Here is a 27,698-nt window from a genome sequence, read left to right on the forward strand (position 1 = left end):
TGTAAGGAAAAATGTTCTCTTGCTGTTGAGGTTGCTAAACTAAGAGGGGGTGAACATGGGGCTGGCCCTTGCCATCCTACCCACTCTGGGAAGAGCCTACGTGAGCGGGAAGCTCATGCAGACAGATGAGCAGGAGCGATTAGACCGCTTTCATGGAGCTGTCTGGTCTCCTGGGTCCGTCCACTCCTGAGGCCCTGACCAGTTATGTGAGCCAATACGTTCTCCTTTGGCTTAACCCCATTTTATTTGGGTTTCTTTCACTTGCCACGAGGCGTCTTCTAACTATCAGAAGTCCGCAGCTGCCAAAATGCTAGGTGCTATTACTGTGTCCCCAACCGTCCACCTTCCAATAAGCAGCCCTACTCACTTGGTGATCTCCTCTAAGGCTGCCTCGGGTAAGGCCAGCATCTCCACCAGCAGGGACAGGATCTCAAAGAGCAGAGTGTGGGGATTCGGGGGAGCCGTGTCCGTCAGAGCGTTCTGTTCTGGGGACATGGGGTGGTGGCTGCCGTTACCATTTGCTAGCCCTGGGTGCTCCCCACCCCCATCCACCTGTTCCCTCTCCGGGCTCTGCTGCCCTGGATTCACCCTGCTTACCCACGGAGCAGAAGAAGCGCCTGGTGTCTGTCATGACAGCCAAAAAGTCTTTGAAGCCCACGTGACCGTCTCCTGTGGAGGCCAGAAGAATGCGGGATGAGCAGGGGCCTTCCAGTGCGGTTCAGGCATTGCAACCCAGGCGTGCTTACTAGCATTGTGATTATAAAAGTAACATGTGTTCAATGCACAAAGCACGGTGCACTCAGGAAAGTAGAAGGCAAAAATTAAAATCTCCTGGGTTAGAAGCCGTCAGAACTTGAGTCATAGAGGCAGCTGTCCGGGATCATATCCCAAGTCCATCCCTTACTATTCGTGTGACCTTGGCAAAGTCTCCTAATGCCACTAAGCCTTAGTTTTCCAATCTATAGGATGAGGATAAACATAATAGCTATTCTCATGGGAGAGAAAATGAGGCACAGTGCTTAGAATAGGGCCATGCATATCACACATGCTCACTAAATGTCAGTGACTATTATTATTACATATGTAGGAGAATCAGAGTCCCACTTTGGCCTTCAAGGCCCTGCTAGACCTGCCTGTTACCTGTCTCCAACCTCACCTAGTGCCAAGTCCCCCAGCACTAACCTGCTATCTCCCCTCAGGGGCTACATTCTTCCCTGTTCAGGGCCTTTGCACATGCTTCTTCCTCTTCCCAGAATTCTTCCACTACCTTCCAACTTAATGCTTTTCCCTGACCATCCCATCCTCAGAGAAGTCAGACCACCCCAGGTCAGATCCCTCATCAAACATTCTCATAAAACCTGTGCTTCAACCACACACTCAGAAGGTCTAGAATTTAATGGAGATTCTGGGAGGCAGGAACAAGTTTTGGGCCTGTTTTGTTCTGCACTGTGTCCTCTGGGCTTAAGACAGGTTGGTTTTAGCAAATGCTCTCTGAACAACCAGATGAATGAATGAATAATCTCTAATCCTTAAAACCACCCTCTGGGGATGCCAAATACTCTTATCCTCATGTCACAAATGAGGCCTGAGGTGCAGAGAAAAGAAAGTTGGTGTCTAAGGTCACATAGGGGCAGAGCTGGGGTCGATTCCTGGCTTCTCTGTGAAGATTCACATTTTTGCAGTGATGGAGGAAGCAGTGGTCAGGAGCTCCAAGCCCTGCTACTCCCCATGTCCTGCGTCTAGCCAGCCAAACCGTGTGTGATTCCACTTGCCCTGCACCCTGTTCCCTGTGTCTAGGTTATTTCTACCACCAGAAATGCCCCTTTCCTTCTTCTCTCCTTGCCTAATTGCTGCTTCATCTTTCACAATTTGACTTTGGCATCGCCTCCTCCAGGAAGCCTGCCTTCCTCTTCCTTTCCTCCAAGTCACCTTAAGTGCTACTTCCTTTGGTGACTCTTACTTCTGTGTCACTGTCTGCATGAGTACCTCAAGGGCGGGTCACATGGGTCTCACACATCTTTCTATTCTCAGTGCCCAGCACAGGGCTGGGTACATGGGAGACATTTTATATTTAGTGGATGAACAATCCTAGCAGCTGATGTCTTCTAGACACATGCTCTATGCATCAGGTGTTTTGCTCACTGCTTTGCCTGGGTTATCTCATTAAATCTCTTCAGCAGCACAGTGAGACAGGTGCTGCCATCAGCTTCATTGTATAGATGGGGAAACTGAGGGTTGGTGCACTTCAGTGACTTGTCCAAGGTCAGATGGTAAAATGAGTAAGCAAGTCACAGGGGGATGTCTGATGAAGCACACATGAGGGCCTAAAAGGAAGAGATCTCAGAGATCACGTACACCTTGGGGTTAGGAGGTAGGTGTTGGTCAGCTCTGAGTCACGGGAACCTGGCACTGAGTCGGTGCCCAGAGAACATTAGCTTTCAGGGCCAGGACAAGCTACATAATTTGTGGGGTACAGTGCAAAGTGCAAATGCAGGAAACTAAGAATTTCTAGACTGTGATAGCAGCACATTAAACCAAGGGCAGAGTCCCTTTGAACACAGTCTTGTGCAACTGTGCAGGTCTCACCCTGCCCGGGACTTGGGGTGAAGCCTCCCCCAACTCACCATCTACGTCAGCACTCATCAGGGCATCCTCCACCTGGGCCGGTGTCAGGGAGATGCCCACGAGCAGCAGGGTGTTCTGCAGGCTGTGTGCGTCCACCTCGCCATGGCCTTTGAGGATCTCAAAGTAGCTGTGGAAGGCTGGGGTGGGCAGGGGCGTTAAGTGAGGTGGGGACATTTCTTGTTTCCAGCATTCATTCCATCCCCTCCAGACACTCTCTTGCCCCATGTCCTCTCCTAGCATGGCCAGGTGGAGGGACAAAGGAGCTAAAAGAGTGAAAATGGAAGGGTGTGGTCCCATCACTTACTCCACTCTCTATCCAAGATCGGGCCAAGGGCTCAGCCGGTGTGACAAAAGCTAAGCTGATTAGCAACCTCCACTTTGCACCAGGCATACCCCTCCATGTGCCAAGCACTGTGCTAAGCTCTTTTTTTTAATTCAGTGAGAGGAGAGGCAAAAACAGACTCCCACATGTGCCCTGACTGGGATCCACCCAGCAAACCCACTAGGGAGCAATGCTCTGCTCATTTGGGGCACTGCTCTGTTGCTCAGTAACTGAGCTCTTCTTAGTGCCTGAGACAGAGGTCATGGAGCCATCCTCAGCACCCAGGGCCAACTGACTCCAATCGAGCCCTGGCTGCAGGAGGGGAAGAGAGAGAAAGAGAAGCAAGAGGGGGAGGGGTGAAGAAGCAGATGGGCACTTCTCCTCTGTGCCCTGACTGGGAATCGAACCCAGGACATGCACATACCAGGTCGACACTCTACCACTGAGCCAACTAGCCAGGGCCTATGCTAAGCTCTTTATAACTATGTCCTCATTTCATTCTCACAACAGCTTTGTAAGAGTAGAATGCTTTTTCCTTTTGTAAAGTTGGAGAAACTGAGGTTTAGAGGTTGGGTGACCAACAGGTCTTTCTGGCTCTCAGTCTGTACCTTTGACTTTGGTGCTCTGTGGTCCCTTATCTGCAAGGACATGGCTTCCCGGATGGCTTCAGTTGTCTGGACCAGAGCAGAGGACCAGGAAGGATGCTGACAAAGCCCTAGGGCAGTGCCAATTGGTACAAAAGCTGTGTCCTGGTCATGACATGTGTGGTGTCTGGCTTCTTAACCCACAGCAAATGCGGGTCAGAGCAACAGATCTAATGAGAAGGCTGGCGAGTTGCTGTTATGGGTTGAATTGTGTCCCCCCTCCCGCCCCAAATTTATATGTTGAAGCCTTAACCCCCTGTGCCTTAGAATGTGACCGTGTGACTGTATTTGAAGAGAGGGTCTTTAAAGAGATGAGTAAGTTAACATGAGGCCACTAGGGTGGCCCCTAATCCAATCTCACTGGTGTTCTTAGAAGAAGAGGAAGTTGGGGCACATAAGAGACACCAGGAATGTGCTCACACAGAGGGATGACCACGTGGACTCCACGAGAAGGCAGCCATCTGCACGCCAAGCAGCGAGGCCGCAGGAGAAACTAAACACTACCAACACCTTGGCCTTAGACTGTTGGCCTCCAGAACTACAGGAGAATACATTTTAAGCCGCCCAGTTTGCGGCACTTTGTTAGGGCGGCCCAAGCAAACTAATACAGTTGCCATAGGCAAGTCACTGCACTTTCTCTGAGCCTCGGTTTTCTTATCTGTAAGATGGACATAATGCGCCTTCCAAGAGCCAGTCAAATTAATCTAATGCCTGGCATGTAATAGACTCTAAGTCTGTAAGCCTCTGACACACAGAACTGAAATGTGGGGGAAAGGGGGCTGGGGTTTGGGTTGCGGTGACGCGTTGTGAATGGGCACACTGAAAAAAGAAAAAAAAACCCAACAAAACAGAACAGAACAACTCTCAGAAGCAAGTCCCATCATCCAAAATGCACAGCAGTTTGGACCGTCAGAGCAGGGTAGCCAGCTCCTTCCTCGCCAGACAGGGCTGAGGGTTGTGCTGGGAACGCCGGGTCTCTAAGCCTAAATGGCGTGTTGTCCCTGACCTCCGCTGGAGGAGGTGGGGCAGAAGGTTCTGTACTTAGAAAGCCCCTCCCACAATGGCTGGAGGGCTTTAATGCTGAAAGGAGTGACTCCAAGGATGGGGTCATAGGGAGCCAGAGAGGACGCACATTCAGGAAAGGCAGAAGAAGGGGCCACTCTGGCCAAGAGGGTCCCAGACTTTTGGGAGGAGTGAAGGGTGGACGGGGATGCAATCCTCTTTTAGGGCCAGGGCGAGGTGTGGCCAGGCTGGCAGTGGGCACGGATGGCTAATTAGGCAACCTTTGGAGAGCCCACGGGAAGTAGCGATTGCTCCCCTACGCAGCTTGGGTAAGTGTTCAGAATTTTTACATTTTTGGGTGGGGGTGGGATGGGGTGGGAAAAGGAGACCAGCCTAGGACATGCAGGGGCCCTGGAGCTCCACCTCCCATCCAGTTGGCTTCTAAAGAGGACCCATAGCATGGGCTGGGGTCGGGGGAAGGCAGAAACACCTCCCAAACCTAAAGCGCTTTGCAGGTGCTTCCATCGCTCAGCGAGGTGGCCATGGAACTGGGAAGCATACTGGACCCCAGGATGCAGCATGAGTTCTGGCGCCCCACCCAGCAGAGTGCGACTGCGGTTCAGCCTCCTACCCTGCACTGTCCCCGAGCCAGGTAACTCACTGGACACTGGACGCACTGCACAGGGCTGCGGTGGGTACAGGACAGGGCTGTGGTCTATAAACCACTCCCGCCCCAGGTCTGTGAATCCCAAAGGACTGAGGGCTCCGCCTGCCCCTGCGAGGGGCTCCCCTGGCCCGGCCTGCCTTCACCTTCCTCCTGCTTCAGGGTGAGGTGTTCCTCGTCCCGCTCCTCCCAGTTCTGATATGACCTCAGGCGGCCGCGTTCTTCCAGCTCCTTCCTGCAGAGGACAGAACCGGGCGGGGGGCTCATCCAGCCGCCCACCACCCGCCCTGCCCGAGGCTGCCACCAAAGCTAGGGAGCGCGAGGGGCCTGCCGGGGCAGAGGGGGTCGGGGCCCGGCTGTAGGGAAGCTCCGAGAGGTCAGGAGAGGCAGAGTGACCCAGAGGAGAAGCAGGGCAGAGGTGAAGGAGACGAGGAAAGAGACACCGTTGTGGGAATTGGAAAGAAAAAGGGGTCAGAAATGGGAAGGGAGACCCAGATGGGGACATAGAGCTGGTAGGGAGGACATGGAGAGTGGGACCCACAAAAGGAAACAGACGGCCCTGGCCGGTTGGCTCAGCGGTAGAGCGTCGGCCTGGCGTGCGGGGGACCCGGGTTCGATTCCCGGCCAGGGCACACAGGAGAAGCGCTCATTTGCTTCTCCACCCCTCCCCCTCTCCTTCCTCTCTGTCTCTCTCTTCCCCTCCCTCAGCCAAGGCTCCATTGGAGCAAAGATGGCCCGGGCGCTGGGGATGGCTCCTTGGCCTCTGCCCCAGGCGCTAGAGTGGCTCTGGTCTCGGCAGAGCGATGCCCCCTGGTGGGCGTGCCGGGTGGATCCCGGTCGGGCGCATGCGGGAGTCTGTCTGACTGTCTCTCCCCGTTTCCAGCTTCAGAAAAATACAAAAAAAAAAAAAAAGGAAACAGACAGGTAGTGACAGGGACAAGAGCTTGGGAGAGAGATGCCAGGCAGAAGTGGACAGAGGCTCTGACCCTGGACCCCCCCTTTTGGAGTGGCTCCTACCGTGCCTTGGTGTATTTCAGGCTCCTCTCGCCGCTCTGGTACAAGAGGACTGCGCTCCTCCAGTCCGGGTCGGGGCCAGGTGCTGGCAGGACCGCGGCAGGCCCAGAGGCTGGGACAGGGGCTCCCACAGGGGCCGGGATTGGTCCAGGGGCCGGCATCCGGGCCCAGCATGGGGCCATGGCAGGGGCCAAGGCAGGTGTCTGAGGCAGTGTCAGAGGGAGGCCTGGGGCCGAGCTGCCAACCAGGGCTGAGGTCGGCACAGGGTTCTGGGTCCTGGAGGACTTCCGGTTTGACAGGGCCCGGACCTTGGTGGCCCTTCGATGCATGGCCTCCTCCTCTTCCACCTCTAGCAAGCACTTCATGAAGCCCTGCCAAGTGTTCCCCTGGTTCTGGGCACCTGTGGTTGCTGTGGGCTCCTGCGGCTGCTTCTGGGCACAGTCCAGCTCCCTCCTCTCTCCAATGTGCCTCGCCTTCTGGGGACGGGACAGGGGGAGGGAATTGGGGAGGCCTCCAGCCAGCCAAACTATCTCACAAAGTTTCCTCATGCCACCTACTCTCCAGGGCATCCTCACACTGCCCCTTCCTCTCTGGGCCCCTGGAGGATGTCCCCTGAATCTCCCATGCATCCCACTGGGCTCCCACCTCATGTGCTCTCCTGCACTTGACCTGGGCTCTGCCGCCTCCCAGCTTTCTGAGCCATGGTCTTGAGTGAGTTACTCTGGTCCCCCTACTCATTCATTCCCTTCACAGCATTCAGCACCACCTGCAGTGGCCTGACCAGAAGCAAACCTCATGAGGGCAGGGCCCTTGACCTTGTCCACCTCTTTTATCCATATCTACCCAGCACTCAGCAGATGGTAGGCACTCAATAAATTCCCATGCATTCATTCAGCAATCCAGCCACCTGCTGCATCTGTCCTTCCCATTACAGGGCTGACTGTCCCCAGCCCATCTCCAACCAGGACATGCCCTGCCAGGCTCCAGCCCAGCCTTTTCTCTCAAAGATGCAGCTGTTGCCACACACCTTCTCTTCCTAAAGTGTCTGCTCTCCTTCCCCATCAGATCACTCCCATCGGCGTGTGAGCACGCCATGTTATCTTGTTTCTTTCAAAGAAATAATACTCTCTTGACACTACAAACCCCTCCAGCTATTCTCTGCTCTTCTTTTAGAGCAAAATTCTTTTCTTTTTCTTCTGCGAAAGAGAGAGATAGGAAGAGAGAGAGATGAGAAGCATGAATTCTTTGTTGCAGAACCTTAGTTGTTTATTGATTGCTTTCTCATATGTGCCTTAATGGTGGGGTTGTGGGGGGGGGGGCTACAGCAGAGCGAGTGACCCCTTGCTCAAGCCAGCGACCTTGGGCTCAAGCAAGCGACCTTGGGCTTCAAGCCAGTGACCTTTGGGGTCATGTCGATGGTTCCTTGCTCAAGCCAGTGACCCCACGCTCAAGCTGGTAAGTCCACACTCAAGCCAGATAAGCCTGCACTCAAGTCAGCGACCTTGGGTTTCGAACCTGGGTCCTCTAAGTCCCAGGCTGATGCTCTATCCACTGTGCCACTGTCTGGTCAGGTTAGAGTAAAATTCTTTGAAAGACGTGGTTATCCCCCATCACCACTATCCTCCCCTCTTCAATCAAGTTTCTGCCTACCACTCCCCAGAGCTGCTCTTTTTTTTTTTTCTTGTGGGAGACACAGAGAGAGAGAGTCAGAGAAAGGGACAGATAGTGACAGACAGATAGGAAGGGAGAGAGATGAGAAACATCAATTCTTCGTTGCGGTTCCTTAGTTGTTCATTGATTGATTTCTCATATGTGCCTTGACCGGGTGCTACAGCAGACCAAGTGACTCCTTGCTCTAGCCAGTGACCTTGGGCTCAAGCTGGTGAGCTTTTTGCTCAAACCAGATAATCCCACACTCATGCTGGCGACCTCGGGGTCTCGAACCTGGGTCCTCCACATCCCAGTCCGACGCTCTATCCACTGCGCCACCGCCTGGTCAGGCCAGAGCTGCTCTTGCAAGTGGACAGCCAGGTCTCTGGCCTCCTCGGAGCCTGCCCCTCAGCAGCAATAGGCACAGATGACCGTCCATCTTCCGGGAAATGCCTTCTTCTCTAGACTCCCACTCTCACTGGGTACTACTCCTCTCTGGCCTCCTCTGGCTCCTCCTTGCTCTTCCATTTCTAAATGAGGTGGGCGGAGACCCAGGGCTTTGACAGGGACAAGAGCCCTGTGCTATGCTCACTCTCTCCTAGAGCTAATCTCCATTTTGCCGACATTGACATCTCCAGTCCTGACTCCTCTGTCTTTCCTGACTCCCGACGTCCTCCTTGACATTTCGCCCTGGGTGTCTAGAACATGACCGAAGCAGAACTTCAGGTTCTCCACATCTGCTCCTTCCCAAGCGTCACTCCCTCAGTCAGTGGCACCACCTGTTGCTCGGGCACCAGACCTGGAGACTTTTTTGATTCCTCTTTCTCCTACTTGTCCACCATGCAGCCCATCAGCAAATCGTGCTGGCACCCCCCCATCCCTGCTGCTACCAGAGGATGTCCCCCTAAATCTCACACGCATCCCACCAGGTGCCCACCCCATGTGCTGGTCAACTCATACCATCTCCTTTTCCACTGCACTGCCACCATCTCTGCCCTTTGTCCCCACCCATGTTCACGATCCACCCAGCTGCTATATCAGTGTGTCCAGATTACGTCAGCGCATCTCATTCTCTTGCCTAAAACTCTTCAATGGCTTGGTGTGGAACTAGAATTCATTCCAAAGCTTCACCCTGGCCCTGGGTGAACTGCCCCCGTCACGTCTGTGGCTGCCTCTCCCATCCTCTCCCTCCCTAGCTTCCTTTCGCCACTCTGGCCTTCTTCCTGTACTTGGTTTTGACAAGCTCACGTCTATCAGGGTCTTGCCACAGCTGCTGGCTCTGCCCAGAATGTCCTTCCAGATCTGTGCATGGCTTGGTCCTTTCTGTCATTTGGGCCTTGTCTTAAATACTACCTTCTGGACTGCTGAGCACTCCATCAGAGACTCTGTCATCCCGCTCCAAGCTCCTCCCCTTGTCCAGCCTGACTTGCATTATTGCTGACTACAGAGAAACTAATTCTTGGTTCACGTGTTAACCGCCTTTCCCCCACCTAGATCGTAAGCTCCATTCAACAGTAAATCCCCAATGTCACGACTGGTGTATTATCCTCAATAAATTTGTGTAACCAACAACTAATTTTTTTTTCAGTGATATCGGAGGAGCGAGCTAATGTGAATCAAGCACTTAGTGCAGAGTAATTATAGTCGAGAATTCAGCTCAGAAGGTAGACTCCTTTTATTGTTTTCCTGAATTAAGGGCAAATGCTACATATATGTCAGGCTTCAAACAAACAAACATCAAAAGCCGTTCTGGGGCCTGACCAGGTGGTGGCGCAGTGGATAGAGCGTTGGACTGAGATGCAGAGGACCCAGGTTCGAGACCCCGTTGTCGCCAGCTTGAGCGCGGGCTCATCTGGTTTGAGCAAAAAGCTCACCAGCTTGGACCCAAGGTTGCTGGCTCTAGCAAGGGGTTACTCGGTCTGCTGAAGGCCCATGGTCAAGGCACATATGAGAGGGCAATCAATGAACAACTAAAGTGTCACAATGCGCAACGGAAAACTAATGATTGATGCTTCTCATTTCTCCATTCCTGTCTGTCTGTCCCTGTCTATCCCTCTCTCTGACTCTCTCTGTTTCTGTAAAAAAAAAAAAAAAAAAAAAAGCTGTTCTGGAACTCCTACTCCATCGTGGTGGGGGAGGTCCCAGGTGGAGACCTCAGGTGGCAGCCATGAGCACCTCTCCCATTGCCCTCAGGACTGTCCAAGGTCAGGGCCTGTGGCCCCATCTCAGATCCAGATTCTAAGCCCCAGACAGTAGAGGCCTAACTCAGAACTTCCTTGATTATTCCAGGACCCAGCACTGAGCTTGGTTCCTGGCAAGTGCTCAACTCAAATGAAGAATGATGTCAAGGACTCAGCATCTTTCTTTGACATTTTTCAACCCTTGCACATCTGGATTCCTCCTTCTGCCTTCCCTGAGTCCCTTCCATCTGTCACCACATGTCTTGCACATGCTGCTGGACTGACCTCTGTGTACTTCTTCTTCTGCCAGTGCCCTGCTGCTCCTGAGCCTACAGTGGTTCCCTGTGACCTTCAGACTCATCTTCCATCCACTCATACAACTCATACAACTCATACTTATATTCAGCAACTGGAGGGGGGTGCAGGCCAAGGGAAGTATTTGTATTTGGTTTCTAATATTGAAAATAATAATCCATGTTTGTAGGCTGATGAAACTGTTCCTGTCCCATCATTCTGTAGAAATGGGGAGATTGATCATAGGGAGAGAGGGGATAGAGGATGGGATTTAATGAATAAGTGGGGGTCCAGCAGTTGATAGGGGCAGAGACCCATCTTTATGGCTTCCGTTGTAGCCAGGTAAAGGCAAGAGTGGTGGAGTAGCCTGACCAGGCGGTGGCACAGTGGATAGAGTGTCAGACTGGGATGCCAAGGACACAGGTTCAAGACCCCGAGGTCGCCAGCTTGAGCACAGGCTCGTTTGGTTTGAACAAAACTCACTAGCTTGGACGCAAGGTCACTAGCTCGGGCAAGGGGTTACTAGGTCTGCTGAAGGCCCACGGTCAAGGCACATATGAGAAAGCAATCGATGAACAACTAAGGTGTTGCAACGCTCAATGAAAAACTAATGATTGATGCTTCTCATCTCTCCGTTCCTGTCTGTCTGCTGTCTGTCCTTGTCTATCTCTCTCTCTGTCTCTGTAAAAAAAAAAAAAAAAAAAAGGCTCTGGCCGGTTGGCTCAGTGGTAGAGCGTCGGCCTGGCATGCAGAAGTCCCGGGTTCGAGTCCCGGCTAGAGCACAAAGGAGAAGCGCCCATCTGCTTCTCCACCTCTCCCCCTCTCCTTCCTCTCTGTCTCTCTCTTCTCCTCCCGCAGCCAAGGCTCCATTGAAGCAAAAGATGGCCCAAGCGCTGGGAATGGCTCCTTGACCTCTGCCCCAGGCGCTAGAGTGGCTCTGGTCGCGACAGAGCGACGCCCCGGATGGGCAGAGCATCGCCCCCTGGTGGGCGTGCCGGGTGGATCCCGGTCTGGCGCATGCGGGAGTCTGACTGCCTCCCCGTTTCCAGCTTCGGAAAAATACAAAAAAAAAAAGAAGAGTAGTGGAGTAGGGGTGAGGAGATACAGTGTTTCTTCTTGTCTGACGCTTGTCTCCTTTCAGTGACGCAGGAGGCCAGATGCATGGCATGGAAAATGCAGTTGTAAATGACATCCTGGAGTGGAGGGTAGGGCAGCACGACCAGAGAGCAGCAGAGGATTGCCAGGAGCTTCTGACATGAGCGGTCCTTGCTTGAGAGTGAAACCCTTCAACAAGACAGGGTTTTTCTCCAACTGTGCTGAACTTGCTCATGTGCAGTTGGAGGGTAGGTGGGTGTCTGGGCTTGGCCAGGGCTGGAGCCTGGCCAGTGAATGCAGCAGAAAGAGGCAGGGGCAGATGTTGACTGTGCATTCACAGGCTGCACAGGTAAGTCAAAGAACTCAGAAGTGGCAGAGCTGGTGGAGGTGGGGGGGCAAACTGGAAGGGGGTTGGAAGCTTACCAGATAGATGTTCAGGGAAGCCTTGGGCTGTATGCTGTGATCAAGAGCAAATAGCTAGAAAAAAATCTATGCTGATGTGGGAAAAGCTACCATATGACCTGGGGTGAACTCAGTGGCTCCGGAGTGTAAAAGCATCCTTGACACCCCCCTCAAGATACACACACATGCATACACATATGCACACACATACACATACATGTGCACACTCACACAAACACACAGGCGCACACTCACACTTCCCCAGTTTGACTGCCAATGCTGTCCCGTTTCTGCCGATGCCCCCTTCCTCCTCCTGATCTCTGCCTCCCCTGTTCCCATCCCAACTCTGCTTCTACTTACTGGTGGAAGGACAGGCCCTGGTGCTGACTTGGTCTCCACAGTCTTGACCCTAAACAAGGGAAAAACCCTCCTTGGGGGAGGGGCTCAACCCAAGGCTTGGCCCCTTGGACCCACCTTCTGTCAGCCCCCAGCACGCTCAGGTCCACCACCCCAACCTTATCCTCTAGCCTTTTCATCTCAGAGGGGCTCCTCATTCCCCTCCTCCCCGTCCCCAAGTGGGGACATGGTCCTTAAAGCACAGGTCCACAGAAAGAAGAATTCTGGTATTAGAGCTATTATATCAACTGGAAGTTAAGACTCAAAGAAGCTTGACTTGTCTTTTTTGGGGGGGGGGTATTTTTCCAAAATGAGAAGTGGGGAAGCAGTCAGACAGACTCCCACATGTGCCCGACCGGGATCCACCCGTCATGCCCACCAGGGGGCGATGCTCGGCCCATCTGGGGTGTTACTCTGTTACAACTGGAGCCATTCTAGCACCTGAGGCGGAGGCTATGGAGCCGTCCTCAGTGGCCTGGCCAACTTTGCTCTAATGGAGCCCTGGTTGCGGGAGAGGAAAAGAGAGACAGAGAGGAAGGAGAGGGGGAAGGGTGGAGAAGCAGATGGGCTCTCCTCCTGTGTGCCCTGACCAGGAATCGAACTGGGACTTCCATACGCCGGACGGATGCTCTACCGCTGAGCCAACTGGCCAGGGCCCTTGACTTGTCTTATATCATGTCAGGAGCAGTCAGGACTAGAACTCACCCCACCTGTAACTTAGCAGAAGAGCAATCTTGTAGGGGGTAGGAAGTGGGGGTAGGTGGCATCAGAGGATGGCTTACCCTTCTTTGGATGTGTTAGGTCCTGGCGTGGACGGCAGGAAGGAGCTGTCTGTCTTTCCTTCCGGTGTTGTTGTGGACATTTGGGGCATTGGTTCCTGGGAACTGTCTCTGTCTCCCCTGGGGCCAGGCTCTGGCAGGGCCCTCTGTGGTCCAACGTGCAGCGTGCCTGTCTTCGTAGGGGGCTGCTTGTTTTCCAGTTGCTGTCCACAGCTGTCCAAGGTGCAGGGAGGCTCTGTTGGCTGCACTATATCTGACCCATGTTCTGCCTGGGGACCTGGGGTGGGCTGACACTCCGCATGCTGCTGAGGACAAAGACACCAAAATGAGGATCCCCTCCTGGCTCCCAGGAGGGCCTCAACACTCACCTGGAGACCAGGTATTACACACTGAGTCTGCCAGGACTCTGCAACATCATTTACTGAGCTCTCCCAGCTCCCCCAGAACGTAACACAAGTTGATCACCCCATTTTGAAGGATGAGGAAACTGAGGCCCATAGGAGGCACGCATGGCCTACCCAAAAGTCAGGAGCCCTGCTTCTCCGTGGAGGTAGAATGGGAGCCTAGAGAAAGTGAGATGATCTTCTGTAAACTGGATCCCCCAAGGGATGTTTCAAAGAGTAAGAATCTTTTACGGCACACCCTAAAAAGGAGATTTTTACACTAACTGATTTCAAGACTTGCAATAAAGCTATTGTAATCAAGACAGTGTGGTGTTGGAATTAGATGGAAAAATATATGAAAGTAACAAAGTAGAGAATCCAGAAATAGACTCACACATTATGTGGCCACCTGATTTTCAATAAAGGTGAAATTGAGCAGAGAAATGATAATCTTCAATACATGGTGCTGGAATGATTGGAAAGCCCTATGCAAAAAAAAAGAACCTCAATCCAACACTCACACCATTTACAAAAAGTAACTCAAGATGGATCATAAGCCTAAATGTGAAACCTAAAACCACAAAGCTTACTAAAAAAAAACCCAACAAAACAGGAAAATACTCTGTGACCTTGGGTCAAGCAAAGATTTCTAAGAAATAATACCAAAAACACCAGCCATAAAAAAAAGGATAAATCAGGCTTCACCCAAATCAAGAACTTCTATTCTTTGATAGTCACTGTTGAGAGAATGGAAAAGACAGCTCACAGATTGAGAGAAAACATTGGCAAATTACATATATGATAGAGGACTGGTGTTCAGAATATGTAAGAACCCTCAATGCTCTGTAGTAAGAATACAAGCAACCCAATTTTTGGAAAAGGGCAGGAAGTGAAAAGATAATCCATAGAGTGGAAGGAAAAGTTTACGAATCATATATCTAATAAAAGTCTAGTATCCAGAATATATAGAGAACTCTTACAATACAACAATAAAATGACTAATCCAATGAAAATAAGGGGCATGGTATTCAATGGACATTTCTTTTTTTTTTCTTTTCTTTCTTTTTTTTCTTTTTCCACCTGTGGGAGCCAACCTCTGATGCGAGAAAGGCTAGAGAGAGATCTCTTTGTCGTCCAGCTTTTGCCAGCTCCTATGTAATACGATATATGTGGCAGAGTCAGGCCCATTTGAAAACTTAACAGATGTGCCAGAAAGAAACCCACCACAACTTCAATGGACATTTCTTTAGAGAAGTATACAAACGGCCTATATAAGCACACAAAAAGATGCTCATCATCATTAGTCACTAGGGAACTACAAATTAAGACCACAGTGAGATTCCACACACACCTATTAGAATGCTTAGAATTAAGGAGTTGGACCATACAAATTTGGGAGGGAAATGTGGAACAACTGGAATTCTCATACGTGGCCTATGGGGATGTAGAATGGTACAACCACTTTGGAGAAAAGTTGGGCAATTCCTTAACAAGTTAAACATACACACACCATACACACACCTAGGCAACTGTTTGCTTAAGAGAAGTGAAAGCATACGACCACGTGGACGTGAATGTTTTATTTGTAATAGCCAAAAAGTAGGAACAAACCGAATTGCCCATCAATAGGGGTAGGAGCAAAGAAACTGTGATATATCCCTACAGTGGAATGTTACTCGGCAACAAAAAGAATAAAATATACATCCACACAATAACACAGATGACTCTGCAGATAATCGCACTTAGTGAAAGAAGCCAGATAAAAAGAATGAATGCTTCCATTTGTATAAAACTCTAGGAAATACAAACAAATCTATAGCGACAGAATGCAGATTGGTGGTTGCCTGGAAATGCAACGTGGATGGAGGGGATGATGAGAGGGCACGAGGAAACTTTTGTGGGGTAATAAACATGGTTATTTTCTTGAGTTGGTAGGTTCGTGGGTATCTATACATTTGTCCAGAACATCAAGTTTTACAGTTCAAGTATGTGCAAACATATGTCAACTATACCCCACTGAAGCTGTTTAAAAACACAAAATCTTAAAATAAGAAGAAAGGTATTTTGAAGCCAAATAAGTTTGGAAAAGGCACCATACTCAAGCCATCTCTTGCAAGGTACCACAAGGTTAAGACACAGCTTCTGGTATATCCTGGCATCAAGGAACCTATTTGAGCTTCATAAACCCAGCATGTCCCAATTCTAATTGTATGCAGAACCCCCGCCCCAACCTGCTCCCTGAAACAAGTCTTAAAGGCTTGCTGTGGATAATCAAGACCATCAGAATAGCTCAGTGACCCACACAGACTGTGTGCTCGACATCTCCAGGGCAGAGGGGAGTGGACAGAATGCACCAGAACGAGGCAGGGGGTGGAGGGGTTCCTTCGTCTCCCTGTGGGGCAGACATTTCGTGCCGCCTGCCCAGTTCTCCAAGGACATTACCTGGCGTGTCTCGGGGGCGAGACCCTTTGCTGTCCCTGGGTTCTGCTGTCTCCCCTGAAGGTCATTGGTCTCCTTCCCTGAGCCCTTCTGCTGCAGCACCTCCAGCTCACTTTTTGGCTCGGCCAGATTCTGACCTACTTGCAGCTCCTTGGGCCTGTCCTGAGGGACCCATGATGACAGCTTTTTCCTAGGAGAACAGACAAAGGGACACTTCAGCGCCTGCTCTGGGGCATAATTTTATATTCTCGTATGTCTTTGTAGTTCCCAGACCACCAGCACAAGACTAGGCATACCACAGGTGTAAAATCAATGCCTGGGAGAATGAATGAAGGGCTGACATGAATTCCTCAAGTCATAAACACTTTGATGTCAATGTTTAGGGGAATTAGGATTTAATATTCTTTTTTTTTTTTCTTTCATTTTTCTGAAGCTGGAAACGGAGAGACAGTCAGACAGACTCCCGCATGCGCCCGACCGGGATCCACCCGGCACGCCCACCAGGGGCGACGCTCTGCCCACCAGGGGGCGATGCTCTGCCCATCCTGGGCGTCGCCATGTTGCGACCAGAGCCACTCTAGCGCCTGAGGCAGAGGCCACAGAGCCATCCCCAGTGCCCGGGCCATCTTTGCTCCAATGGAGCCTTGGCTGCGGGAGGGGAAGAGAGAGACAGAGAGGAAAGCGCGGCGGAGGGGTGGAGAAGCAAATGGGCGCTTCTCCTGTGTGCCCTGGCTGGGAATCGAACCCAGGTCCTCCGCACGCTAGGCCGACGCTCTACCGCTGAGCCAACCGGCCAGGGCTAATATTCTTATTTTTAAGAAAAGTCAGAAAGAACTGGAATTCAGAGAGGTTGAGAGACTTGAGCCTAGGGTCATAAAGCTAAACTTTCCTGCTCAGGATTTGAATCTGTGATCTGTGTCTATGGATGTCACTTTAATACTCTGGAGTAGTTCCTCCAGGGTTCTTCCTATGGATATGCATACATATTTGTAATATACAAATTTGTAATGAGGATTTTTAAAATTACCATCTTCAAGTAATTGCATAATTTTATATAGTTAAAATTATTATTGCATCTACAATTATGCAATACATTATAGCCTAAATATTTCCCATGCCAAAAATCTTTCACAAGCATGCTTTTTTTTAGGTGAGAGGAGTGAAGACAGGGAGACAGACTCCTACATGCACCCTAACCAGAATCTACCCAGCAACCCCATCTTGGGCCAATGCTCGAGTACTGAGCTATTTTTAGTGCCTGAGGCTGATGTGCTAGTACCAACCAAGCTATCCTCAGCATTGGGGTCCAACACTTGAACCAATTGAGATGCAGGAGATGAAGAGGGAAGGAGAGAGAAGCGCTTCTCTTGTGTGCCCTGACCTGGAATTGAACCAAAGACGTCCATACACCAGGCCAACACTCTATTCACTTAGCCACCAGCCAGGGCCTATAAACATGCTTTTTTTTTTTTTTTTTTTTTTTTTTTACAGAGACAGAGAGAGAGAGTCAGAATGAGGGATAGACAGGAACGGAGAGATGAGAAGCATCAATCATTAGTTTTTCATTGCGCATTGCGACACCTTAGTTGTTCATTGATTGCTTTCTCATATGTGCCTTGACCATGGGCCTTCAGCAGACCGAGTAACCCCTTGCTTGAGCCAGCGACCTTGGGTCCAAGCTGGTGAATTTTTGCTCAAACCAGATGAACCCACGCTCAAGCTGGCGACCTTGGGGTCTCGAACCTGGGTCTTCCTCATCCCAGTCTGACACTCTATCCACTGTGCCACTGCCTGGTCAGGCTAAACATGCTTTCTAATAAAAGCATAAAACTCCACATTTTATAGATAATCATAATTTACTTAACTGTTCCTCTATTGTGGGCATTTAGGGCACATGGGCATTTCCAATCTTTTAGTGTTTAAAATAATGTGACAGTGAACATTTTCTGTATAAAACTTTGCCTGAATCTCCAATAATTTCCTTAGGGCATATTTCTTTTTTTTTTTTTATTCAGTGAGAGGAGGGGAGGCAGAGAGACAGACTCCCACATGCGCCCTGACCTGGATTCACCTGGCAAGCCCACTAGGGGGCGATGCGCTGCGCATTTGGAGCATTGCTCTGTTGCTCAGCAACCAAGCTCTTCTTAGTACCTGAGGCTGAGGCCATGGAGCCAACCTCCATGCCCGGGGCCAACTCACTCCAATCAAGCCATGGTTGCAAAAGAGGAAGAGAGAGAAAGAGAGATAGAAAGAGAGAGAGAGAGAAACGAGAGGAGAAAGGGTAGAGAAGCAGATGGGCGCCTCTCCTGTGTGTCTTGACTGGGAATCGAACCCGGGACATCTATGTGCTGGGCTGATGCTCTACCACCAAGCCAACCAGCCAGGGCCTCCTTAGGGCATATTTCTAGAAATGGATAACCATAAAGACAGTTATGTCAGTTTAAACAAATTGTCTAGTTGTTTAAGCACATGTGTTGAAATGGATTATGTTTCCACCAGTTTGGTATGCAGTACCTGTCTCAGGGGACTCAAAACTGTCTTTGATTGAGTCCCCTTGCTTTTTGTGTAGAAGAGATTAGAGGGTTTTGGTTATAGTTAAATTTAAACAGTAAGCTAACCAGGCTTCACTATTCTCATTCCCCAAATCTTTCACTTTGCCTTTCTCTCCCTCCCTCTTGATTTTTCTCTTATTTTATTTTTTAAACTCTTTTTAAAAATTATTTTATTTATTCATTTTAGAGAGGAGAGAGAGAGAGAGAGAGAGAGAGAGAGAGAGAGAGAGAGAGAAGGGGGTAGGAGCAGGAAGCATCAACTCCCATGTCCCTTGACCAGGCAAGCCTAGGGTTTCGAACCAATGACATCAATGTTCCGGGTTGACACTTTATCCACTGTGCCACCAGAGGTGAGGTGATTTTTCTCTTTTTAAAAAGAATACATTTTCACCCTGGTGGGTAGCTCAGTTGGTTAAAGCATCATCCCAATACACCAAGGCTGCAGGTTCAATCCCCTATCAGTGCACATACAGAAAAAAACCAATGAATGCATAAATAAGTAGAACAACAAATTGATGTTTCTCTGTCTCTCTTTCTTTCTTTCTCTCTTCCTCTCTCTCTCTAAAAATTAATAAAAATTTTAAAAAATAGTTTCTTTTTAAAAAAAGCCAAAGAATACATTCTCACTGCAAGACAAGTTTAAAATATATACACAGCCCTGGCCGAGTAGCTCAGTTGGTTAGAGCATTGTCCCATAGCATAGAGGTTTCCAGTTTGATCCTGGTCAGGGCACATACAGGAAAAGATGGCCCTGTCTCTCTCTCTCTCGCTCTCTCCCTTCCTTTCTCTAAATTCAATAAATTAAGCATTAAATTTCTATATAGTTAATGTTTAGAAAATAATAATTCCACTGATATGTGGTGGCGCAGTGGATGGGGCATCTACCTCGATCGAGCCTTGAGGTGCCCAGTAGGAAACCCTGGGCTTGCCCGGTCAAGGCACATGTGAAAATCAACCAAGAGTTGATGCTTCACAGTCTTCCTCCTGCCCCTCCCACCCCAATCTTTCTCTCTCCTCTCTCTAAAATAAAAAAAATAGCATCTTAAAATAGATAAATAGAAAATGATTCTATGTAAACATAATTTCTTTATTTCTCTTAGCCTCTCTTTTGTTCATTCTTTTATTCATTCAGTGAATACAATTTTTTTTTTTTTTGTATTTTTCTGAAGCTGGAAACTGGGAGGCAGTCAGACAGACTCCCGCATGCTCCCGACCGAGATCCACCCGGCATGCCCACCAGGGGGCGATGCTCTGCCCATCCAGGGCATCGCTCTGTTGCGACCAGAGCCACTCTAGCGCCTGAGACAGAGGCCATGGAGCCATCCCCAGCGCCCGGGCCATCTTTGCTCCAATGGAGGCTTGCTGCGGGAGGGGAAGAGAGAGACAGAGAGGAAGGAGAGGGGGAGGGGTGGAGAAGCAGATGGGCGCTTCTCCTGTGTGCCCTGGCCGGGACTCGAACCCGGGACTTCCGCACGCCAGGCCGACGCTCTACTACTGAGCCAACCGTCCAGGGCCATTCAGTGAATACAAATTTAATGAGCATCTACTATGCACCAGGCACAGCCCCAGCGTGAGAAATTTGAATCTGAACAAGACACATACAGAAGCTTGTGATCCAGTAGGGGCAGTTCAGACAAAGGCTAACACAAATAATTATTTAGTGTAGTTTGTGTGAATTCAGGTGCTGGGACTGGGAGGGTCCACCTTGGTCTAGGAATCCTCTCTCCTCTCTCTCCCAGCCCCAGGTGGGTCACAGGGGGATCGCTCCGGGACCTGCTCTCTAGGAAGCCCTCCGCTCACCCTGGGTCTGCCAGATGACTCTGCTCCTGGGTCATGAGCTCCGGAGTCCTCTTCTCTGATGCTTCTCTGTGTCTGGGCCTCTTCTCTGGCGTTTCAGGGGCTGATGAAGGCTCCTTCCCACTGCCCGTCCCTGCAGCATCTGGAAACATGACCTGGAACAAAAATGCTCTTGGTGCTGGCTCAAGGGCTGGCCCTGGGTACCTATCCTGGAGGGCTACCTCCACTCCCTGGGCATCGTCCTGGCCTCAGGGACAGCCAGATTCTGCGCCTAACTGGGGAGTGTGTTGGAAAGAGGCAGGGAGGAGACAAGAAGCAGGGACAGAGAGGTTGGGGTGCAGAGCCAACCCAGCTGACAGGTGGTCAGTCAGCGCTCATGGCTCTGACATGAACCTGGGGTCCAGAGTAATACCTGAGCCAAGAACATCCCATTGAAGACAGCTTGATAGAGCACCGTGGGGGACTTGGAGACCCTCACAAGATCTAAGAGAAGCGTCCCAAATTTCCACTGTTTCAGAGCTCAGCTCTTAAACTGGGATGTGATGCCCTTCTTGATCTATCACTCCCTAAGAGGGTGACCTTGAGCCAGTGACTTAAGAGCCAGCTCCAAGCCTCACCTGAGCCAGCAAAGTCCAGACAACCTGGCTCAATCACTTGATAATAATTGATATAATACAATATTCTGATGTGAACCAACACTAAGAGCACCTACTAGGAGGCAGGGCCTGTGCTAGGGACTTCATCTAGTTGGTCACACATGAACAACAAGGCTCAAAGGGGTACAGAGACATGCCCAAGGTCATACAGCTGGCTGTGTGGCAGGACTGACCCCATGACTATGCTGTTGAAAAAAATGAAGGGGTGGGTGAAGGAAGCCCTGAATGTTTGCTTTAGCCTCCTCTCAAGACCCCCACCCCTTTCAGGCCCTCTTCCTGCTCTCAGGGGAAGCCATGGTCTATATCAGAGGCTATAGAGCAGGGGTCCCCAAACTTTTTACACAGGGGGCCAGTTCACTGTCCCTCAGACCGTTGGAGGGCCAGACTATAAAAAAAACTATGAACAAATCCCTATGCACACTGCACATATCTTATTTTAAAGTAAAAAAAACAAAACGGGAACAAATACAATATTTAAAATAAAGAACAAGTAAATTTAAATCAACAAACTGACCAGTATTTCAATGGGAACTATACTCCTCTCACTGACCACCAATGAAAGAGGTGCCTCTTCTGGAAATGCGGTGGGGGCCGGATAAATGGCCTCAGGGGTCCGCGTGCAGCCCGCGGGCCGTAGTTTGGGGACCCCTGCTATAGAGAGAGGGCCATACTTAACCCAAGGGAATGTTGAGTTTTTCTATGGTGACATTTTGGGCTCTGAGGAAACTAGATAGGGAGGAGAGTCTTCTCTGTGCTCTCAGTTTATGCCATTTGACACTTTTTAAAAAATTGATGAAAAATGTTTGTGAGGTACAATGAAGGTTTAGGACGCAGGCTGGGGGCTGGGAAGGCGCACGGGTAGAAGCCTCGAGCAGTTGGCAGGGGAATAAAAGTTATAGGGGAGCTGGAGGTCATGGAGGGCACCTAGTAGAATAACTAGGCAATTCTTGTTTGCAGCATCTCTCTGGTAACAGAAGCCAGCATTCTTTTTATGGGGACTTTTCCTGCTCTTCTTGGCCCATGGGGCTCAGTGGAGCCAATGGAGTACCACCTCTGGCTCCATTATACCAAGAGATCCAGGCCACTCTACTTTGCCACAGTGACTGGTTCAGAGATAAACATGTGAACATCCTCTGGGCCAGTGACAGGTAATACCAAACTTTCTTCAACTATTGCAAAGAGTCTCTCTTTCTCCCGGGGAGAAATTCAAGGATGTAAGCTAGGAAGATGTAAACCTGGAGTGTCCAGGGCAACCCTTGCCAACTTTCAGGGACAGCATGCCTGGGAATAGCGCAGAGAAAGGCAGGGCCAAGAGACACTTGTGTAGCACTCTGATCCAGCCATACCTGAAGTCTACAGGTACCTTTGTCGATGACCCAAGCTGATGCGTTCTCCTTCCTGCCTACTCCAGTTTGAATTGGGTTTTGTGTCGCATATAACCGAGTCTTAATTAAAAGAGTCAGGGAGGAATGCTGGGCAGGGGAAGGGAAAGTTGTCCCTGGGAGTGAAGAGGTCGGAACGTGACATTAAAGTCCCTACCTGGCTGACTCCTGATACGGCAGGCTCAACACCAGCACTGTTTCCGGCACTCCTCAGGCCAGAACTTGGCTGGGCCCCTGGAGACTTCACACCACCCTCTGTGGACATCTGGGCGTTTCTGTTGTCCACTGTACCAAGGCCAACGAGGGTACTACCGGAGAAGTCCAATCAGAGTGCCACCAAGCCCACTGCTTACACACCTGTCCAGCAGTCCACGTGGAGCCTGTAATGTAGGGATCCTGGCTCAGGAGAAGAGGCAGCGCCAGGCCTGCCACATGACAGGCATGCAGCAAAACCAGAGAGCTAACCAGGTGCAATGTGCCCACCGATTCTTTCCTAATTCTCACCATGACTGAGGAAAAGGAGGCTGTGGGAAGCGAAGTGACTTGCCCAAGGTCCCACACTTGACTAGGTCCCACAGCAGGAATTGAACCAGAGCCTGTTGGATCCCCAAACCCATGCACGTTACCCTATAGTAGTCTTTCCTTTTGTATTTTTAATATATATTTTTTATTTATTTATTTATTTATTTATTTTTAGATAGAGGAGAGAGAGATAGAAGGAGATGGGGGGAGAAGCAGGAAGCATCAACTCATAGTAGTTGCTTCCCGTATGTGCCTTGACCAGGCAAGTCCAGGGTTTCGAACTGGCAACCTCAGCATTCCAGGTCAATGCTCTGTTCATTGCGCCACCACGGGTCAGGTAATATAGTAGCATTTCCTAATCGCAGCTCTTTGGGATATGAGTTGCACAAGGTGTACTTCAAGAAAAGGGTTCTTATACGCCAAACGTGTTAGGAGTGTGCTGAGTTAAAAGTAAACAGGCTTTGTCCTGCAGGACTTCTGAGCCTTTAACATACTAGCATGTATTTTAAAGAGAGCCCAAAAAGCCTGACCAGGCGGTGGCGCAGTGGGTAGAGCTTCGGACTGGGATGTGGAAGGACCCAGGTTCGAGACCCTGAGGTCTCCAGCTTGAGCGCGGGCTCATCTGGTTTGAGCAAAGCTCACCAGCTTGGACCCAAGGTCGCTGGCTTAAGCAGTGGGTTGCTTGGTCTGCTGAAGGCCCACGGTCAAGGCACATATGAGAAAGCAATCGATGAACAACTAAGGTGTTGCAACAAAAAAACTAATAATTGATGCTTCTCATCTCTCTGTTCCTGCCTGTCTGTCCCTATCTATCCCTCTCTCTGACTCTCTCTCTGTCTCTGTAAATAAAAGCTAGTGACTGATGCTTCTCATCTCTCTCTGTCCCTGTCTATCCCTCTCTCTAACTCACTCTCTGTCTCTGTAAAAAATAAATAAATTTAAAAAAAATTTTAATAAAAAAAATAAAGAGAGCCCAAAAACATCACTGTGGCTGCTGCTGTGGATGAAGACTCCAAGCTCTTCTTGTGGTTAAGGAACAGGAGTTGGGGACATCTTTCTGTGGGTGACCCTAAGTTCTCCAATGGCAGTGTGTAGTTCACCAAAGCACCCCCACCCTGCCCTGGACGCATCCCTTTCTAAAGCCTTTCTGAGTGTCTTCACTGCCTCTCCAATCTAGCATCATATTCTGCCCTACCCCACCCTACACAAACACTGCTTTAATCTGGGCAGGCTCCTGAAATCCTCATTCCACGGACTTCCCGGCCTCTGTGCCTGCCTCCTACTTCTCTGTCTCTGCAACACCCCCACCCCCACCTCATCCTTCATGCTCCCACCTATTTTCCAAGCTTCCAATCACCTCAGCCCTCTCTCCAGCCTCTGAATGTCTTTGAGGCAACACCAACAGCATTTCTATGGGTACACCATGGACCCCTTTTCATGGTTAACTAGTTTCTAGGGCTAAATCTTACCCCTCAGTGAGACCATGTGACTTTGAAGCTCTTGATGGAGATTCTTCCACCTGAAATCACAGCAGGCCAGCCAACATCCGTGGAGGAACCTTCTAGTTGCGGATCACGTTTGCCGATGGTTTTCTCCTAACCGGTGAGGTCAGTGGGCTTGGCCCTGTTTTAAAGATAAGGAAACCGAGGCTCAGAGTAGCTCAGTGTCTTGTTCAATACCTCATGGCCGGCCCGCAGAGGAACTGGATTCAAACTCAGGACCGTGTGACGCCCAAGACTGCTTATCTTACTATGTTAGGTTGCCTCACAAGAAGCTCACACCTGTGCAATCAACAATTGTTTAACAGACATGTGTCCATGCTAGGCACAGTGTCGGGCTTTAGGGATACACTAAGGTATTCTGGTGGCTCACAATTTTACCAGGGGCACAAAGGGGGAGCCCTTAACAGCTGCTGACCCAACCCCCCCTTCCTCCTCCTTTCCTCCTGACCTTTTCTGCCCTCTGGTCCTTCCTGCATTTAGGCTTGCACCCCCACAATGCAAACAATACCCCAGGTGACCCCACACCCCAGATGGCAACTCCGATATCCCAAAGGCCCCTAGCTCGCACTTGGCACGAAGAAGTTAGCACTGTGACCAAGTCCTTCTCTCTTCCCTTGGAGTTCTTCTCTCCTTCCAGCCTCTCTTCTAGTAGGGTTCCCTAAGCATTCCTGCTCAGGAGTAGATGCCTCAACTGGGGGGAAACCTCTCCCCTGCCCCCGAGACCCCTCAAACACACCTCCTATTGTCCACTCTCTCCACCTCAGAAAGCGCAGTCTCAGGCTCGGAACTCTCGGGCCTCAAGATTCTACAAGCTGAAGTTTTTTTAAGTGGGCAGAGGCTCCAGAGGGCATCTAGCCCCCTTTGCGCTCCCTGTCAGGGGCTTACAGACCGAGAGTCTAGACAAGAAGGGAAGCTTCCAGCCCAGGCAGAAAGGCATGGAATCTAAAGACAGAATCGAGAGGGGTGGGTGACAAATATAGACTGTGCCCCCCTTTCAGGGCACTTAGTGTGTTGCTTTTCTTTCACAGCTATATTGAGGTTTAACTCATACACCATACAACTCGTTCACTCAAAGCATGGAGTTCAGCCTGACCTGTGGTGGCGCAGTGGATAAAGTGTCGACCTGGAAATGCTGAGGTTGCCGGTTCGAAACCCTGGGCTTGCCTGGTCAAGGCACATATGGGAGTTGATGCTTCCAGCTCCTCTCCCCTTCTCTCTCTCTGTCTCACTCTCCTCTCTAAAATGAATAAATAAATAAAAAAAGCATAGAGTTCAGAAAGAGACTCTGCTTGGGGACATGGGTGCTCAAAGCAGTGGGCAGATGGTGTTTTACTGAGTTGCACACATGAAATCTGTACCCCAAGGATTCCATTTTAAAGGTTTTTTATTTTATTTATTCATTTTAGAGAGGAGAGAGAAAGGGAGAGAGAGAGAGACAGAGAGGGAGAGAGAGAGAGAGAGAGAGAAGGTGGAGAGGAGCTGGAAGCATCAACTCCCATATGTGCCTTGACCAGGCAAGCCCAGGGTTTCGAACCGGCGACCTCAGCATTTCCAGGTCGACACTTTATCCACTGCGCCACCACAGGTCAAGCTAAAGCGTTTTTTAAAAAGATTTTATTTATTCATTTTAGAGAGGGGAGAGAGAGAGAGAGAGGAGGGGAAGGAGCAGGAAGCATCAACTCCCACATGTGCCTTGACCAGGCCAGCCTAGGGTTTCGAACTAGCCACCTCAGCGTTCCAGGTCGACACTTTATCCCCTGCACCACCACAGGTCAGGCGGATTCAATTTTAAAAATTAAAAAGAATAAAATAAAGTGTACAGCTTAATGGCTTTTAGTATATTCACAGAACTGTGCAATCATCACCATTAGAACATTTTTGTTATCCCCAAAAGAAAAGCCACACCCCTTGGCCATCACCTCCACCCTCACACCCCACCCTCAGCCCTACACTGCTTCTAATCTGCTTTCTGTCTCTAGCGATTTGCCTAGTCTGGACCTTTCCTATGAACAGAGTCATACAATATGTGGTCCTGATGTCTGGCTTCTTTCGCCCAGCGTAATGCTTTCAAGGTTCATCTGTGCCATAGCATATAGTGTGTCCCAGTACTTCAATCCTTTATATGGGCAATATACCACATTTTATATATCCATTCATGGTTGATAGACATTTGGGTTTCTTCCACGTTTTGGCTATTGTGAGCAATGCTGCTATAAACACTCATGTACAAATGTTTGTGTGAAAATGTTTCCATTCCTCATGGGTATAAACCTAGGAACGGAACTGCAAGATCAGAAGGTACCTCTCTGTTTAGCCTCTTGAGTAATTGCCAGACATTTTTTCCTAAGTGGTTGCATCATTTTACAATCCCACCAGCAGTGTCTGAGGGTCCAAATTTTTCCACAGACTCACAAACACTTGTTATTATATTTTTTTTTTTACTTGTTATTATCTTTTTAAAAAAATTTTAGCCATCCTGATGGCGGTGGGTGTGAAGTGGTATCTCTGTTTAGCCTCTTGAGTAATTGCCAGACATTTTTTCCTAAGTGGTTGCATCATTTTACAATCCCACCAGCAGTGTCTGAGGGTTCCAATTTTTCCACAGACTCACAAACACTTGTTATTATCTTTTTTTTTTTACTTGTTATTATCTTTTTAAAAAAATTTTAGCCATCCTGATGGCGGTGGGTGTGATTTGCATTTCCCTGATGGTTAGTGATGGTGAGCATCTTCTCATGTGGTTATTGGCCATCTGTATATCTTCTTCAGAAACATGTCTGTTCAGGTACATTGCCCATTTATATATTTGGTTATTTGTCTTTTTATTATTGAATGGTATGAATTCTCTATATTCTCAATGCAAGTCTCTTGTCAGATATATAATTTGCAAATTTTTCCCCACATTATATAAATTGTATTTTCACTTTTTTTAAAATTAAATTTTTCTTTTTGTATTTTTCTGAAGTTGGAAACGGGAAGGCAGTCAGACAGGCTCCCACTTGCACCTGACTGGGATCCACCCGGCATGCCCACCAGGGGGCGATGCTCTGCCCATCTGGGGCATTGCTCTGTTGCGACCAGAGCCATTCTAGCGCCTTAGGCAGAGGCCATAGAGCCATCCTCAGCGTCCGGGCCAACTTTCCTCCAATGGAGCTTCGGCTGCGGGAGGGGAAGAGAGAGACAGAGAGGGTGCTTCTCCTGTGTGCCCTGGCCGGGAATCAAACCCGGGACTCCTGCACTCCAGCCCGACACTCTACCACTTAGCCAACCGGCCAGGGCCAAATTAATTAATTTTTTAAAGACTTTATTTATTCATTTTTAGAAAGGAGAGAAAGACAGAGAGAGAGAAGGAGGGAGGATCCAAAAGCATCAACTGCCATATGTGCCTTGACTAGGAA

General features: G+C 49.7%; 1 protein-coding gene and 1 non-coding gene across 2 annotated transcripts in view; both read right to left on the reverse strand.

Annotated features, from left to right (window-relative positions):
- SPATA21 (spermatogenesis associated 21) overlaps positions 1 to 20,390 on the reverse strand; it is a 51,390-nt gene extending 31,000 nt beyond the window's left edge. The window contains exons 1-9 of the mRNA XM_066372632.1: positions 20,242 to 20,390; positions 15,893 to 16,079; positions 13,071 to 13,372; positions 12,253 to 12,301; positions 6,275 to 6,747; positions 5,404 to 5,492; positions 2,625 to 2,762; positions 598 to 669; positions 368 to 485 (exon numbers count right to left, since the gene is read on the reverse strand). Coding sequence (XP_066228729.1) covers positions 368 to 485; positions 598 to 669; positions 2,625 to 2,762; positions 5,404 to 5,492; positions 6,275 to 6,747; positions 12,253 to 12,301; positions 13,071 to 13,372; positions 15,893 to 16,079; positions 20,242 to 20,390 — 1,577 coding nt within the window. The remainder of the gene's footprint in view (positions 1 to 367; positions 486 to 597; positions 670 to 2,624; positions 2,763 to 5,403; positions 5,493 to 6,274; positions 6,748 to 12,252; positions 12,302 to 13,070; positions 13,373 to 15,892; positions 16,080 to 20,241) is intronic.
- Positions 14,529 to 14,681, reverse strand: LOC136401659 (small nucleolar RNA SNORA12). The gene has a single exon (XR_010750674.1). It is a non-coding gene; the product is annotated as a small nucleolar RNA SNORA12 (small nucleolar RNA).
- Positions 20,391 to 27,698: the final 7,308 nt, after the last annotated feature.

The sequence above is a fragment of the Saccopteryx leptura genome, chromosome 3 (assembly GCF_036850995.1).
Source record: "Saccopteryx leptura isolate mSacLep1 chromosome 3, mSacLep1_pri_phased_curated, whole genome shotgun sequence".
NCBI classification, from domain to species: domain Eukaryota; kingdom Metazoa; phylum Chordata; class Mammalia; order Chiroptera; family Emballonuridae; genus Saccopteryx; species Saccopteryx leptura.